Source organism: Amblyomma maculatum, chromosome 11, assembly GCF_055883805.1.
Source record: "Amblyomma maculatum isolate TAMU_Amacu chromosome 11, ASM5588380v1, whole genome shotgun sequence".
In the NCBI taxonomy this organism is placed as follows: domain Eukaryota; kingdom Metazoa; phylum Arthropoda; class Arachnida; order Ixodida; family Ixodidae; genus Amblyomma; species Amblyomma maculatum.
In genome coordinates, this window is record NC_139354.1 from 65,746,040 (window position 1) to 65,761,941 (window position 15,902).

A 15,902-nucleotide genomic window follows, 5' to 3' on the forward strand; every position below is an offset into this window, starting at 1 on the left:
TTTCGTATACCAAAGCGAATCTCAGGTAGCAGTCGCAAGTGCAAGTATTGCAAGCTGAGAAATTATCCGAGTTCAGTTCAGTTCAGGCGTTCAGTCGTGTCCGACTCTTCGTGACCCTATGGACCATGTCACGCCACGCTTTCCGGTCTCTCTCTATGAAATTATCCGAACCAGCGTGCAAACTCTTTCCACTCTAATTTTTATTTGTTGATAAAAAGCAGAGCCGTCAGTGGCATGGGGCAACGCTGCAAATACTTCTTCGGGTTGCCGAGCGACAATTCGTTGATGCCCAACCTTGTCTTAACTTTCGCACGGTATGATGACATCGCTAACGGCGCAGGCCTCTTTGACCAGTAACATCTCCATGGCGTCTCCATGCATACGTTCCAAAACATTCCGACTATTGTCGGTTTTGTTAATCGAGGAGATGATGCTTTGTCAGAAGTCCAAAATATTCATGCTGTAGCTTAGGGAATTTTCCCTGGTCTGCGGCGCCCGTTCGCGCAAATGCATTTCGGTGGGAAGCTTATTGCAGACTACAGTACGTCCGAAGACATCCGCAAAACGGGATTTAAAGGTTGCCTAAGTCGCCGTGTTGGCACCGCAAATGTTGTACAGAACATTGCCTACTAGCCCGCGATTAAAGTTATCTTTGAGGTGAGGACGCCGACCCAATTAGTGTAGGTGAATGATTGTTCACGAGACGATAGGTTGTGGCCTAGAAGAACCTTATAGGCATCAGTGCCTCACGTCCCCAAATATACATATTTCTTTTCAGGCCCGCTATGCCAGGCGGAAACAAGTAGTGTACAGCTAGAGTTCCCTCTTGCAACCAAGACGAATCTTTTCTGCCCGAGAATCGCGCGTAATTTTTCCCTTGTCGTAGGACCATACTCGCAAGTGGTAGGATGCTAGAGGGCCCTCTCTAGCAAGGAAATCATGACCGCAACGAAAGGCGAATCATGGATGTTGTTGCTGAGTAGCAAACATGGTGACCATTTTTTTATTTATTTCCCATACTTCAAAGACCCCAGGAGTGCGGGGTTTTATTTGAGGGGTAGGCTTGACAGTACAGTCGAGATTAACAAAAAAGTTTTCAATGGCGGTTCTGAATGGCTTGGGTTAGAGTGAACGACGATGTCAGCGGGAAGATCGTTCCAGTCGATGGCTGCCGTTACAAAAAAGGAGTTGAGGTGCGTTCTTGTTCGGGCATGTGGCGAATAAACGGCCAAGGTGTGGCTGATGCGACTGGATGTTCGATGAATCAGCATGATGACTGCTGTGCTAGATGATAAGGCATGACAAAATGAACGGTGTAGATATTTTACGGCTTGCTTACAATCTTGGGAGACCAGCATTAGCTTTTTGATTAGTGGCGCTAGTATTGTGAGAATAGTCAAAGAATATAAATCTAGCTGCACGGTTTTGTGTTACTTCAATGGTAGATATCAAGTTTTCAAGATGCGGGTCCCACAATGCGCATGCGTACTCTTCTTTCAGCCTTACAAGAGTTACATACAAGAGTTACAAGAGGAATAAGACCGCCAGTAACTTATTCAAAGCAGAAGTAGACAGCTTCCAAGCGGTCACTATAGAGATAGTATAATTCCGAGCTGTTCATGAGTACTAAAGAGCTTGGGCGCCGCGTGAGGATCTCGAATGAATCGCCTTAAGGGTGGGTAACGTAGAATGCTCCATGCTCGTCCTTAGTCTTAATCGTCGGTGCCGCTGAAGATAGGCTGGTTCCCGGACGAAGCAAGCGAGGGAAGGCGCAAAGAACGCGAGGCCTGAGCGAGGGTACGGCAAAAAAGTGATAAGCTGGCATCTGCGTAGTTCGTCGATATCTTGCCAGTTTTTTCTTTAAATGTTTCGGTTTACGTGAGCGCGTAAAGCTTGTAAAAATTGAAGACAAAAGGAGTACTCGTTCTTAGGAAGCGACCTCATCAGAGCGAACGAAATAATTAAAATTTGGGTAAGCAATAATAAATGCGAATTCAGCTTCAAGCATTCATCTTTCATCTCACTTTGTTGGACTCTATATGACGGTAGAATGTTCAGCTCTTATTCTTTTGTTCATTATTCCGTGCTGAGAAGCCTACGTGTTTTTTGTACTTACATGAACATGCTTTCCCCTTAAATGCTTGAAATGCTGCTTTGAATTACGTCGCTGTGTGCCGCTCCACATTTCGTGTAAAGTTGCTTGATTTAAATACATCATCTGCAGCTGAGCGTATGTAAACATGTGAATGTAAGAACGTTGACAAGCAGATTGCGTAGGCTCGATTGCCACCACCATTATATACCTCAGATTAATTATGAGCCGGGGCATTTACCACTTTAAAATTATTAATGTCAGTTGGGAACATAAAAATGGGTCCCAACATTTCACATTCCTCAATCTAGGACTCAGGAAACATGGTGGAGTATGGAATGTGGAGACTGTTTTGGCATCACTATTTGCTCACAGTTTGCTTTTCTCTCTTTGTATATACCACGGATAGCGCTAAACGAGAGTAAACTTTTGGTTGCAAGAGTTCTGCCTTTAAAACGCCCATTCGAATATGCGCACTAAATTATGACCAATTACAGCTGTTCAACTTAGACACTTCGTAGATGGAGAATATTTTTCGCTTCCTAGAGGTTTACTGCTCAAATTTATGGAAACATTCCTTATATCTCAGTCATCTAATAGATTTATAACTTCAGCATATCACGCCTATTTCGATTAAAACGTATTAGCTTATTTGCTTTTTAGAATACGTATTTCTAAAGGCTTTATAGATTTGTATTAAAATATACACACTTAAAAAGTTGCATTTGTATTGGGCCCTGGCTAAAGAGTATGGTGTTTTGCTTCATAGAATAAGAAGCTGATGCCCAATTTTCAGTTTTGTACCTATTCAGTAGCCTATAATATCGTTACGCCGCGTAGCGCCGAACTGAGAAGCAGCAGAAGAAGCGGAGGAAGCGAGGCGCACGCAGACTGATTCGGGTTTTTCTGAGCCGTGTGCGTCCGTTCTCCTGTATTAAAACCATTTCATCCGTTACATTTGGTGGAGGTGCTGGGTACGACAGAAGCCTAGATGTCCAGAGGTAATATCATCGTGCATGGCATGCAAAACTTGTGCACGGAGACTTTTTGGGACGACCAAAAGGAGGGAAGCACCGTCAACTGAGCAGTTCGTGAACAAAACACCAACTTCGAGAGTAAACTGCGTTGACTCTGCTCTTCCATCTGCCTCTTGTATAAGAGGCTGTAGTGACCGGTCGTTGCGTTCTTCTCGCCTGAAGGTCGCCACACTAGGAAACGTCGACGCGATTGGGGCCAAACACCCGTCGAAGCCGTCTTCATCGTTAACGGAAGTCGGCAATGGGTGCCGTGACAAGCAGTCTGCATCACTGTGATGTTGTCCACTCTTGTGAGCGACACCAAAGTTGTATTCCTGAAGGCGTAATGCCCAGCGCGCCAGACGACCAGATGGATCGTGAAGTCCGATGAGCCAGCATAACGAATGGTGGTCAGCAACTAGGGTGAAGTAGCGTCCATATAGGTATAATCGGAACTTGTGCACAGCGAAAACAACTGCGAGGCACTCCAATTCGATAACTGTGTAGTTCCGTTCACATTTTGTCAACGTGCGGCTGGCATATGCAACAACGTGTTCAGCCCCACTATGCAGCTGCACAAGCACCGCCCCAAGACCGACGCCACTGGCGTCAGTGTGGACCTCAGTCAGAGCAGAAGGGTCGAAGTAGCGCAGCAGTTGTGATGAAGTTATAGAAGACTTGAGCCGATTGAAAGAGGATTCGCACTCTGGGGTCCACACAAATTGCGAATCCTCTTTCAATCGGCTCAAGTCTTCTCTAACTTCAGCACCACTGCTGCGCCACTTAGACCCTTCTGCTGTGACTGAGGCGAGAACTCCTTGATGACTCTGAGACATATTATCTACTAATGCGGGGATAATGTTCGGCTGCAAACAAATTTCACCGGCACTAAAGTCTAAAGTCGCACCACACTCGCGCAAAAAGTCAACACCCAAGATAACGTCATGCGTGGCACATCTCAATACAACGAATTCTGTCCTATTGCACTCGTCACCAATCACAACTGAAACTGTGCACAGGCCAACCAGAACTAAACTTTCACCCCCAACTCCACAAAACGTAGAGTGCTTGTCCCACATAAGCATAACTTTCTGTCAAAGGCGGTTTTTAAAATAAAAGCTCATAACTGACGCAGCGGTACCAGTGTCAACGCAAGCATCTGTTTTAACATTGTCTACACGCACTGACACTTTGTTCTTTAGCATGACAATAGGTAGAGGTATGCGTGAAATTGGCCGTCCGGCGACCTTACCTCCATCGATCGCATCACCTAGTTTCCCAGCGGTGGAGAAACACAGCGGCGACGTGGGGATGGCGAACGGGGTGGTCGCTGCGGTGGGGGAGTGATGCTGCGATTTTACACAGGGGAGTCATTCCGTGCGTGGCGTTGAGGGGAAGAGGGCCGATAGAAGGTAGCGGGTGGCTGCTGCTCCCACTGGGCACCATTCGTGAAGCGCGGTGCTCGTTGGACAGGGGATTGGGTAAATTGACGACGCGGACAAAAGCGGAAGATAGGTCCGCTGCCCCCACAGCCGTAACATACGGGTGGCTGGCGGCTCTGGTAGTTCCCTTCAGGATCCTTTGGAGGCCGAGATGGAGCGACAGAAGCGCGACGAGGAGCACCACGAAGCACTTCATCCGGATGGGCTGGACCCTGCTGGAAATAAGGGTGCGATGTTGGTTGCAGGGTCCGCTCCACTCCGTTGTTGTAAGATGGTTGGCCGTTATTTTGCGCAGCCCGGCGTGCGTTGTTCCCATATGGACTTCGATGTCGGGTGGTAGGGTACATCGAAATTTGTACGTTGGAGCTGAATATCCTGCTCCTCGCGTATAATCCTACTGGCCATAGAAGCGATGTCTTCAGCCTCCGGAATGTCGATACCGCCAACAGTTGTCACATTCGAAAGGCGGCCAAATTTGGGCGCTATGCGACGTGCCTTTAACGCCTGAAATGCCCGGCACTGCTTGATGACATCTGCAATTGTGGCAAGGGTGTCCCGCGTTGTTTTTAACACTAACATACCTGTGGCGATGATTGTACGTTATTTTAGTTATAGTTATTGCCTTTTTAAGTGCGTTTCTAGGACAGTCAAACTTTTCTGTTTTCTGCACATATCATATCCATGGATTGGAAAATCTCTCATGATGCGCATTCATAGCAAATGTTATGTCCTACGTTCCTTTCATTCAGTTAATCTCAGGGCTAAATCAAGCTAAGAAAGACTCAAACTGTTGCTCTATATTATTTTAAATATCTTTTTTATCAGCGTTTTTACATCAAACAGCACAATCGCTCCTTTCGGCGTTCATCTATCTTTCTGTGTGTATCTTTTTGTTCACATGTCCATACTTCCCTCCTTCCATTAATCCAGCTGACTGTATATCCATCCATCAATCCATCTGCCTACCTGCCTGTCTATTTGTCAGTCTGTCTGTTTGTCCGTCCATCATTCCCTACATTTTTCCATCCATCCATCTATCCGCTTGCCCGCTCGCCCGCTCGCCTGCCTGCCTGCCTGCCTGCCTGCCTGCCAACAATCTAATTGTTAACAACTTACTTCAAAAATAGAATCGAAAGAACAGTTTGCAACATTCAGTAATACTTGAATGGTTTACGAAAATATGTGTTCCTACTTTTTATACTAATTTGTTGTTCAAGACGATTGATAATTTAAATTTAAAGAGTCACAAAAGCAAAATAACGAAATACAATCATGAATAGCTTATTCATCGAGAAAACACTCAGAGCTTTCCAACTGGGAAGGTTCGCTTTTTAACTGAAAGTGCAAAGAGTAGTGCTGAAAAAATCGTAATAAATGGGCAACAAAAAATACATCTTTTAGTTATTTCGCCAACACATTTGTAACGGTCTCTGGGAACGATCAAGGGTACCATTTTCAAGATCCAGAAACACTGCTATCGAAACAGGATATTAAAAATCAGCAGATCAGTGGTTACGATCGCAAAGTGCAAGTGCTGACCGTTTCAACGCTTCAGGACCCCATCTCACGGGAAAGTAGATACTCAACGAAGGACTGCGAGCTACGCCTCTATGCTGCAGACCTGTAGGGGAGAAACGTTAGCGTGAACGAAACTACGTGGAGTTAAAGACTGCACCTGCCTACTGCAGAGCTAAGCCCTCATTGCGCTTATAGCCGTAGATACCGGCTAGAAACGTACCAGCTTGTGCCCGTCGGCTCTTTAACTCTGTAACCTCCTCCTTGTGCTAGTGATGAATCACCCCTTGTGCTCTGAAAGCGCGAGTGTAACTATTGTCGAGTGACGGCTCTAGCTGCTGTCGGCGAATGCACGCGTAATAATGCCAAACGTGCATCAAATGTAATGCGGAACTGTTTTGTCTTGCCTGCTGACGGCTCACCTGCGCAGGCAAGTGAAGGTTTGCTAGGAATGGTAATTTATATGAAGTGAAAAAATCAAAGGTTATCATGCATGTGCTTGGCGATTTCGCATACTTTTAGTTTTCCTGAAAAAGGTGCTCACATTTCAGGTTTGCGAAAATCTGCAAGAGAGTGTTTTAGAAGCGCGCATGAGAGGTTGGCAGCAAATATGAAATTCTGCCTTTAAATTATACGTAGGATAAGAAAGCGTCAATGGCTGGGGGCAATCGCTCGCCTTGTGGCTCCCTTCTTGCGTGCACAAACTAGGCTACTCGTGTATTTACAAATCCCCTAACAACAGCCTCTTTAACACCCACATACACTTTAGCATAAACGATGCAACCAATAATAAAATCGAGAATATTTCTCGTCTGAAAGACCCGCTTAACCACTTCGTAATGATATATATGCACAGCCTGGTGTCGCCGCTTTTCGACTCTAGTTCAATAGGCCGGGTTGAACCCAAAAACCTATCACCTTTGCGCTATCTCGGACATGGCACGGTGTCATGAGATACCTCAGATCTCAAAGACTAAAGTGTAGACCCGCCACCTGGAAACATAACCTATCCGGGACATGCTCTTGGCTTTTCGCTAGTGCCGCTGAACGCATGCGCCCCAGAATGTACCGCGCAGAACGCCCACATGCAGGATCTATTCCTAGTGTTACGTGGAGTTTTTCTCTGCCTCGTGCAAAGAGCACTCATTTCTGAAAGGATTTGCATTTTAACAACTCTGACTGCGTTGTTTTCAACGTTCTCCGACGTTTCTCGCAGAGATATATCGAAATTCCTTTCCTCGAGGAATAGCTCAGATGGCCCACCTATCCCAGTTGCGCCAAAATGCCAGCGGTGACGCTGAGGTTGTCTCACTTCAATTTATTTATTATATTTGTAAAGGCGACAGCCTTTATAGACTCATGGAAAAAAATCCCGTGAGCGAGAGTTGCGCGCGAGATCTGTAAACGTCTCCCATAAGGAGTTGCCGAATCTGTGCGAGATTTCGCGAGATGTGTTCTCCTTGTTTAGTGTTCCTGCCTTGTGCAATCCCACTCTTGAACGCGCGCTAAGGAACGCCACATGACGGGTGCGATGGTCTGCCGTTCAAATCCGCACTTACCAGATAAAGCGTGCTAGGTACTGAGCCGTTCCTTGTTTTTGCGACTGAGGGAAGAAGGAAAAGAAAATGCACAGGCTTGCTACTGGCTCTGCTGCTGAGCTACGTACGCTGCCTCGTGGGGACACAGGAGAAAATAAGGAAGAAAGAAACAGAAGAGTAAGAGAGAAGGACGCGCGTCGAAACAGCCGTCGTCCACCACCAAAGGGAAGAAGTCAGGGAGCTGTCAGGCTGCCTGCTGACAGCTCCCTGCCAAACCAAGGCAAGACCAAACTTAAGACCAAACTCTCTTCATACGTATCTATATTCCGTATGCTCTCAACGACCAGAAGAGGCTGCTCTACCGATTCCTTATTACGGCTTTATGGAGCACTTTGTGAAGGTCTTCTGCGTTATAGCCTCCCTGTTCTTCAAGGCCTCTCGCAGTCAAGCATTAAACTACTTGAGGCCATGCAGGCCAAAGCTTTGAGAGTGTGCCTTGGTCTTCCAAAAAACACTTCCACAGTGGGAACTCTGGCGGAGAGCAGACGTCTATCTGTAACCGTGCTGATACCGCAGGAGCTGCTTCGCGCCCAGCTGCGCTTGGCACGTGAACCTACCCACCCGTTTTCAGAGCAAAGCATGACATCACTCTCCAATCTACTGCCTGCGCAATATCAACGCGCAGTACCGTCATCTTTCCCACCATGGAGGTTTGCTTCATGGCAAATTTCGACAACTATACCTGGCATCAAAAGAAAAGCCCACACCCCAGGACCCGCACTTAAATACTTCGCCCTTGAGCACATCTGTGCACGCTACAGTCATCATTGCCACATCTATACTGATGGCTCTGTCACAGCTATTTCTTCATCCATGGGCGTGTGGATATCATCAATGCACACCACAATCTCGGCAACACTCAGTCATCGCACTTCAGCTGTGGCTACTGAGTTAACAGCTCTGAGAGAAGCAATTATATATATTCTACAACAACGCCCTGCAGCATGGGTTATCTTCAGCGATTGTCGCGCTGCACTACAATTGCTTAAATCATCAAGAATTCAGGAAGAGCTCGTCATTGACATAAATAAGCTACACACAGAGGCCTATGACCTGAGTCACAGCATTGTGCTACAGTGGTTACCTGCTCACTGCGGCATCGCGGGCAACGACCTCGCAGACGCCGCTGCAAAAGAACTAAAAGATTCCACAAGGACAATTTCAATACCATTTTCACGAAGAGATGCAGCAAGACTTGTAGCAACTGAATCATGGCGATTGCAACGCTCTCTGTGGTGTGACCCGAACCATCAATATCGACCTCTACACCGAATAGATCCCACTTGCGTCTTTCGAATTCCTCACAATTTGAACAGGTGGCATCGAAACTGTCTACACAGAATCCGCTTAAATGTGTCATACACAAACTACTTCCTACATAAAATAGGCATAGCGAGCAGGCCTCTGTGCTCTACATGTGATGTGTGTGAAAATTGTGAACATTTGGTAACCTCCTGTCAACGGTTTACTGCACATCGCAGGACACTGCGCAATAATTTAAGCTTACCTAAAGAAACAACCTTGCGCCTTGAACATGTCCTGGGTCCTTGGTGCGACGGATCGTCTGCTGCGCGAGCTACCAAGGCCTTACTAACTTTTCTGAAGGACACAGGGTTGATTAATACCCTTTAAAACTCATCTGTGTGTGATTATGTGCATGTGAAAGTTAACTTTTCTTAAGGACACAGGGTTGATCAATACCCTTTAAAACTCATCTGTGTGTGCTTATGTGCGTGTGAAAGTGTGCGACACCGATTCTCTTTTTTTCTTATTTATTTCCCCTTCCCCTCCCACACTCTGTCACCCTCATCCCTCAACCTTCATCAGGAGTAGCATGCTAGGCTTACCACCAGGCAGACATCTCCTGTTGCCATTAAAATATATCTCTCTCTCTCTCTCTCACCACCAAAGTGGTGGCGGGTGCAACAATGACCTACAACAAGTACAACCGCCTTTGGAAATCAAGCTCCCCCCGCAAACAGCGGGGCCTACAATTTCCTGTCCCGTAAGGACAGATGCAGCCAGCCTTCCTTTCCTTTCTCTCAAAGCCTGAGTCGCTTTGGGACGTTAAATCCGACCAAAAAAATATGATCATAAGTAGCACTGCAATAAACATGAATTAGAGGCAAGCGATGAGATGAAGGGTAGGCTTTCTCTAAAGAGATATCTAAGAGACCCTTTAAAATATATTTATTTATTTATTTATTCGCAACTCAAAGTTTCCGCATACCATTGCAAGATGGGGCATGTCAAATATGCATATGCAGAAATAAAAATCGCTGTATCAGAATGACGGACCAGACGCCCTACAAATATAGCGCACAAAAGCACTTTATCCTATATAATTATACGGGGTCAGGATGAAACCGAACACAAAAAGAGAAAATATAAAGGACAAAAGAACACGAAGGTGATTGTGTATGGGTAATCATGGGGCGTCATTAAACAATTTTCTTCCTTGCTGTTGGTTGCGTTTCGCAACGTGACGCATTTCCTGTTCCATACCTTAAAATACCGCGCTGTATCCATGCTGTATTTTTCCGCCTGCTTGTGTTGCACAATTCTCTGAATACTTGGCGGTTAGCAGAGGTATTCCTAATGTTATGTTCGTATTTAAACATAAATTGTAGGTTGCTGCTCTGAATAAACTGCCATCTAGTGCGTACCAATAAATGTACTAAACGTACTACCTGCATTACACTATTCAGGTCGTGAATGTTTACATCGGCAGGGGCATTACGGCGCTCACGAGTACTTCTTAAAGGAAGCGCGCATTTTACCTTCATTGAAAAGGAAGGATTTCTAAATCCTCGTCTCAGGATAAACCACCTCATGAGCAGGAAAAGACAGCTGAAGTCAATTTTTCACACGTTCTTTATGAGAGCAATGAAGGCGATACTTTCGGTGGATTTGAAGGTAGGTATGATTAATACTACAATAATGTTCACGCTAATTCCAATTCACACACTTCTAGCAAAAACTAATACGTGTGGTTATGAACGAACGAACGTAAAGAATGCAAAACGAAACGCCAGCGGAATTTCTTATGACACCATAAGAATTCAACATTTTTAAATGTTGCATTGATGACATTCGAATTACGTAGTTATGGGACTGTCCATTAAAAGGCGAAACATATAAAAGACAACAATTACAATTACTATGTATACTGCGTGAATACCTATTCGTTCCCAGATTTGCAATCGCTGCCTCATTGCTTACAACTTCTTCGAAGCTTGCAGTGGCTGCTACCATGCTCAGTACTTTCTACCATAAATTGATATTTTTTCATTAAAGTCAATGTAAATAACTTTGACAAACACAGTGTGCAAAAAATTCAGACACTACCGGTATTACTAGTCGAACGCAGCAAAGCTGATCTAAAAATCAAACAAATGGTTTTACAAAATGAACATATAGGACGGCGACCCCGTTGTAGGTTTCCTTGAATGTTACCGTTAGATATACGCTTTTCGGGGGAAATGGGGATAATTACCTTTAGGGCAGAGTCCGATCACAGTATGCTTTAAATAGCTTGGCGGTTTAGGTGTTAGTCATAATGAAACGAAGAAAAACTTTTGAGCACTTTGTTAATGATGAGAATAACTGTCGGTTTAGGACTTTCTACCCTTCGCCATAATGTTTTACGAAACAATTCTCCACCAACGTTCTTGCAGCTTGTCCTGTTAGCAGCGCCGCATGGGACCAATTCCACTAATATGCTCACTGCTGTTTTTGTTCTTAGTTCGTTAGAAACGCTGTCACTGCACTATAAAGGATAAAAATGATAAAAAAATGCATTCACAGTTGAGGGCAGGACGGCCGTTGCATCTTGCCCTTAATTGAGGTAACCGTCTTTTGCTCAAAATAAATGTCCAATATTATGATCAATCACCAAAGCAACATGTTCTGCTTCATCGTTTAATTAATGTTTTTTGAATAGAAATGTATTGGATATATTGTTCAGTATTCCCGCCGAAGCCTGAACAACATCAGAATATAAAGAGCAGAAGCGTGTTACGGTTCTTGGAACATCCAGACAGTTTCTTCTACTTAGGATACACAGAAAAGCATTTGAAGAGCTTTTTGTTTTCAAGCACTTCATCCAAGCTCGTATATCACGCGCTGAGTGAATTTATCGAGTGCTTTCAAAAATCCTGCGAACGTTGTGTATAGGTGTTCTCGTTTTTAGAGCAATGGAGAACGCATACCATTTTTCAAAGCCGCCCCTAAAACATTTTCTCTTTTGCACATATTTAGTGCATACTGAATGTTTATGATCCAGGTATAACGAGAGGAAGATGATGGCTAGACGGTATAAAAGAGCACTGAAGAAGGTTAGAGGAGCGAAGCCTCAGTTCCGCGGTCGGGTCAATGTATCGAAAAGTCCACTTCCGTATACCTTTTCCGTATACCTTTTCAACAGATTATAACGAAATTTATCTGGCTCGCACGTTATTCTTCATGGCGTTCTCAACGCGTATTCTGAGCACACCGGTTATAAATCATATGCGGAAAAGGAACAAGCTTATCTGAAACATGAAAACTCGCTTTTGCGAAATAATATATAAGTGCACATTGTGCAACCCATTTGAAATTTATTTCCAAACAATCCTTGAACAGTCAAATTCGAAAGCTTGAAACTTTTCCTATTCGAGCTAAATGAGCTAGAGAAATTTCAAGGTCTTGTTTTTATGTTGTTTGCGAAGCACCCAATTTCTGAGGGTTGTTGAGTTAATTTATACTGAAAACAAACTATATTTTAAACCAGGAATACTGTCTGCCAGATGACATGGTTTGGTTTATGGGGTGAAATGTCTAAAGTCGCCTCAGGCTGTGAGAGATGCAGCATTGGAGGAGTCCGGAAAGTTCGGCCACCCGCTGTACATTAGCGTGCATGACATTGCATATCGTAGAGGCGCCTATTAAAGACTGCCGCTGCGGCCAGGGTTCGATCCCGCATTGTTATGTACAACGGTAGTGAGCCCTAACCACTGCGTCAATCCGTGCGGCATTACATATGAATTTAACCAGCGCGAGATTATGTTGCTTTTTATTTATTTTCATTCTTTTCGTTTCTAGTCTCCTAATATAAGTCGAGAACTTCCTGTTTTGTCAGGTTTTTTGCTTTCATGACGGCATCACTCGCTCAAAGCCCTAACTGACAATGGTTCTATATTCTTTCGAGACGTAGGGAATGTCAGAAGTTGTTTTCAAGAAAATGTGCGTAAATCTGACCCAGTGATAAAAAGGAGATATTCGCAACAAGCGAAATTGAAGCTATGCTATCTTGTGGTCCTCTAAAAAACATCTGTCAGTTTTATCAATACGTCCTATTTTCAGGAATTATCACGTTTCCTAGAGATGTCGATAGCCAAGTACGTGTAGCTATGATTCGCTGCAGTCATGTTTCTGATTTCTAAGTTAGGGCTTAACTAGTTTACATTCTGGAGATTGATATTGCCTGACGCAAGCATCTGTTTACTGCGTTTAACATTGTCATTCGGGTGATTCTCAGCTACTAAAACGGCGGAAAATTAGAGTCAGCTGCAGATTTGTCCTATGTTATAATGACGGTTGCTTAAGTGTGTCAGGAAAACTATTTCTGCTAACCACTGCAAATCTTGTTGTTATTTTCAACAGCCGCCCCGAAGTGGCTTTATCATTGTGATTCTAACGCACAGAACAAACTTTTTCTTGTTGCTCAATACTGCCTAGAGGCGGATTCATTATACTGAGTGTCGCGCACAAGAGCTAAATTTTATCTTAAATGATACCAGCGCTGGTGTCTGTTTTTCCAATGTACCAGGTTATCTTCTGCGTGTTTATCTAGATGTTTCTTGAGCTCTGTCGAAGGTTAACGGCCATCTTTGTTAGAGAACGGGCGAGTGCGAGTGTTGCTTACCACGGCAGCGTGTTGTTTACTCTTTTTTGGGTACATGTAAACCCAAAAAGTGTCTTTTAGTGCAACACTAGCCTCTTCTTTCCTCGCCTACGGCATTGACACTAAGACGTAACATCTGGTAAAGGTGGTGAAGCCCCGTCAACGGGACCAAGACGCTGAAGACGTAACCAGCCGGACAGGAACAGCCTCTCGTTATCGTCGAGCCGCGTGAAATGCCCAGCTTTCAGGACAACCGGATGAAAGGCGGAAGACTGGCTTGACATTTTGACCGTGTGACATTGTTTAACAATTGAGGTGACTCAGCAAAGTTGGGGCAAGTCTATTTCGCATTGGAAGGATCTGCAGGGATCTGGTTTGAAAACGGTGAACTGCTTTTAAACCTTAGGGCAATTTTAAAAATATATATCAGACAATTAAAAGAGAAATGAGGGGCTCGTTAATAAAGCATTTAAAGGAGCGAACAGTCTACGAGTGCAAGGCAAACGTCCGTTTTTTTTCGTTTATACTGTTGACATTTACAGGAATTTTGTCTTATGGTGATTATTGGAATAAAGAGCATTAAATGCAAAGCGGAAGAAAAAACAATGCGCCGCTCCCACCATCGGCGTGTTGTTTTTCCTTCCGCTCTGCATTTAATGCTCTTTATTACAATAATTACCATAAGACAAAATTCCTGTAAATGTCAACAGCATAAACGAAAAAACAAACAAAAAGAAAACGGACGTTTGCTAGCACTCGTAGACAGTTCGCTCCTTTAAATGCTATATATATATATATATATATATATATATATATATATATATATATATACAAAGAGAGGGAGAATTAAATAATTTTGAGTGTTAAACTAGAATTTGAACAAAGAAAAAATTAAAGATCACTGCAGAATTTGCATTGGAGTATGCGAAAGCACGGATGCTGCTGTTGGTTGCTGTTGGTTGCTTCTGGTTCTTTCTAGTTCAGTCTTTAGTCTTTGAGTCTTTGGCACTTTCAAATTGCGCGCCAAATGCTGCTCTGCTTTTTGGCTTGACTTCAGGTTGCCTGATGTCACATCCCTGACGTCACCTTATATGACCTAAATAATTAACTATTTTATTATTGGACACATTCAAATGTGGGGCCACCAAGCCATTCGCTAATGAGATAAATTTTCGCCTTTACTTTTAGCTTCTTGCCTCTAATTATTTACTTAATAACTTATTGATGTAATTATTATTTCGGACACAAAATTACGTCTCCTCTATTGATTGATACCGTTCATTAACCTATACCATTTCTGAATTAAAACTTTTGCGGACAATGTTTATATTTTTTACCTCTAATAGTTACCTAAATAAGTTACAGGCCTAATTATTTTTCGGGCACAACATTGCGTCACCCTCACTCGATTGACGCCACTCAATAACCTCTACCGCTTCTAATTACTCATAACTGCTGCGGACACGATTTTGCTAACTCGGTCTGCGGACGCGGCCTGCGGACAGATATCTGAGAACATAGCGAAGTAATGCTTTCGCATTAATAAAAATAAAAGGCTATGAAATCACACCTAGCATAGGAATCTGCCTGATGAAGTTATATAATTGTGAGCAGAATGGTTAGAGGCAGCCATAATCTAGCAAGCAGAGCCTCTATGTAAATTTTACGGAGAGATACGAATCGCCGTAGAAGAGGAAAAAACTATCTATGGATTCAATTTCACCATAGGACTCACAGAGGTTTGTCAAGGATAGACCTGGACGATATAAAGAAAGATTTAGTTGCTGTAGTCCGCAGCGTGAGAGACATTTCCTATTTCCTTGAACTACATCTGTACACATGCCAAGGCCACTTAAGGTGTTGGAAGTCCGCTGCAGCAAGCAGAGGCTGAGGTACTAAAGACGCTCGATACGTTGAATGCACGTTAACAATAAATAGACGGCATTAGGCTCGTACGAAATATGTCCCCCTAGGGTGGACTTTGCTAAAACATGTGCCCTCTCATTCGTTGTAAAGCCACAGGGGCCAGGGACCCAGTGAAAGCGCAATTTTCTAATATGTGGAGGAAAAAAAAGGGAACTGCAAAGAAGAATACCCCTGCAGTTTTCGAGCGCTTTCAGTACAGAAATGTTGTCGGAGATTTCAAAAAAGACAAATAGATGACCCGCAATTCAAAAACAAATTAGAGGTATAGTCAGTGACCCGAAATGAATAACTCCAGTCAAGCGCGCGAGAGTCTATGCCAATAGCTGCTTTTTCACTCTGCAGGGAGGCATTGTACAAATGGCAATATGGCTGCGTCCAGATACTTCTGTGTAAGGCCATTAATTACATTGGCAGACGAATTCTAAGCAT

General features: G+C 43.9%; 1 protein-coding gene across 1 annotated transcript in view; it reads left to right on the forward strand.

Moving 5' to 3' along the window:
* The window catches only part of LOC146174002 (venom metalloproteinase BumaMPs1-like), a 50,896-nt gene extending 36,844 nt beyond the window's left edge, over nt 1-14,052 (forward strand). The window contains exon 14 of the mRNA XM_084583579.1: nt 13,693-14,052. Coding sequence (XP_084439705.1) covers nt 13,693-13,779 — 87 coding nt within the window. The 3' untranslated portion in view covers nt 13,780-14,052. The remainder of the gene's footprint in view (nt 1-13,692) is intronic.
* The last annotated feature ends 1,850 nt before the right edge of the window (nt 14,053-15,902 follow it).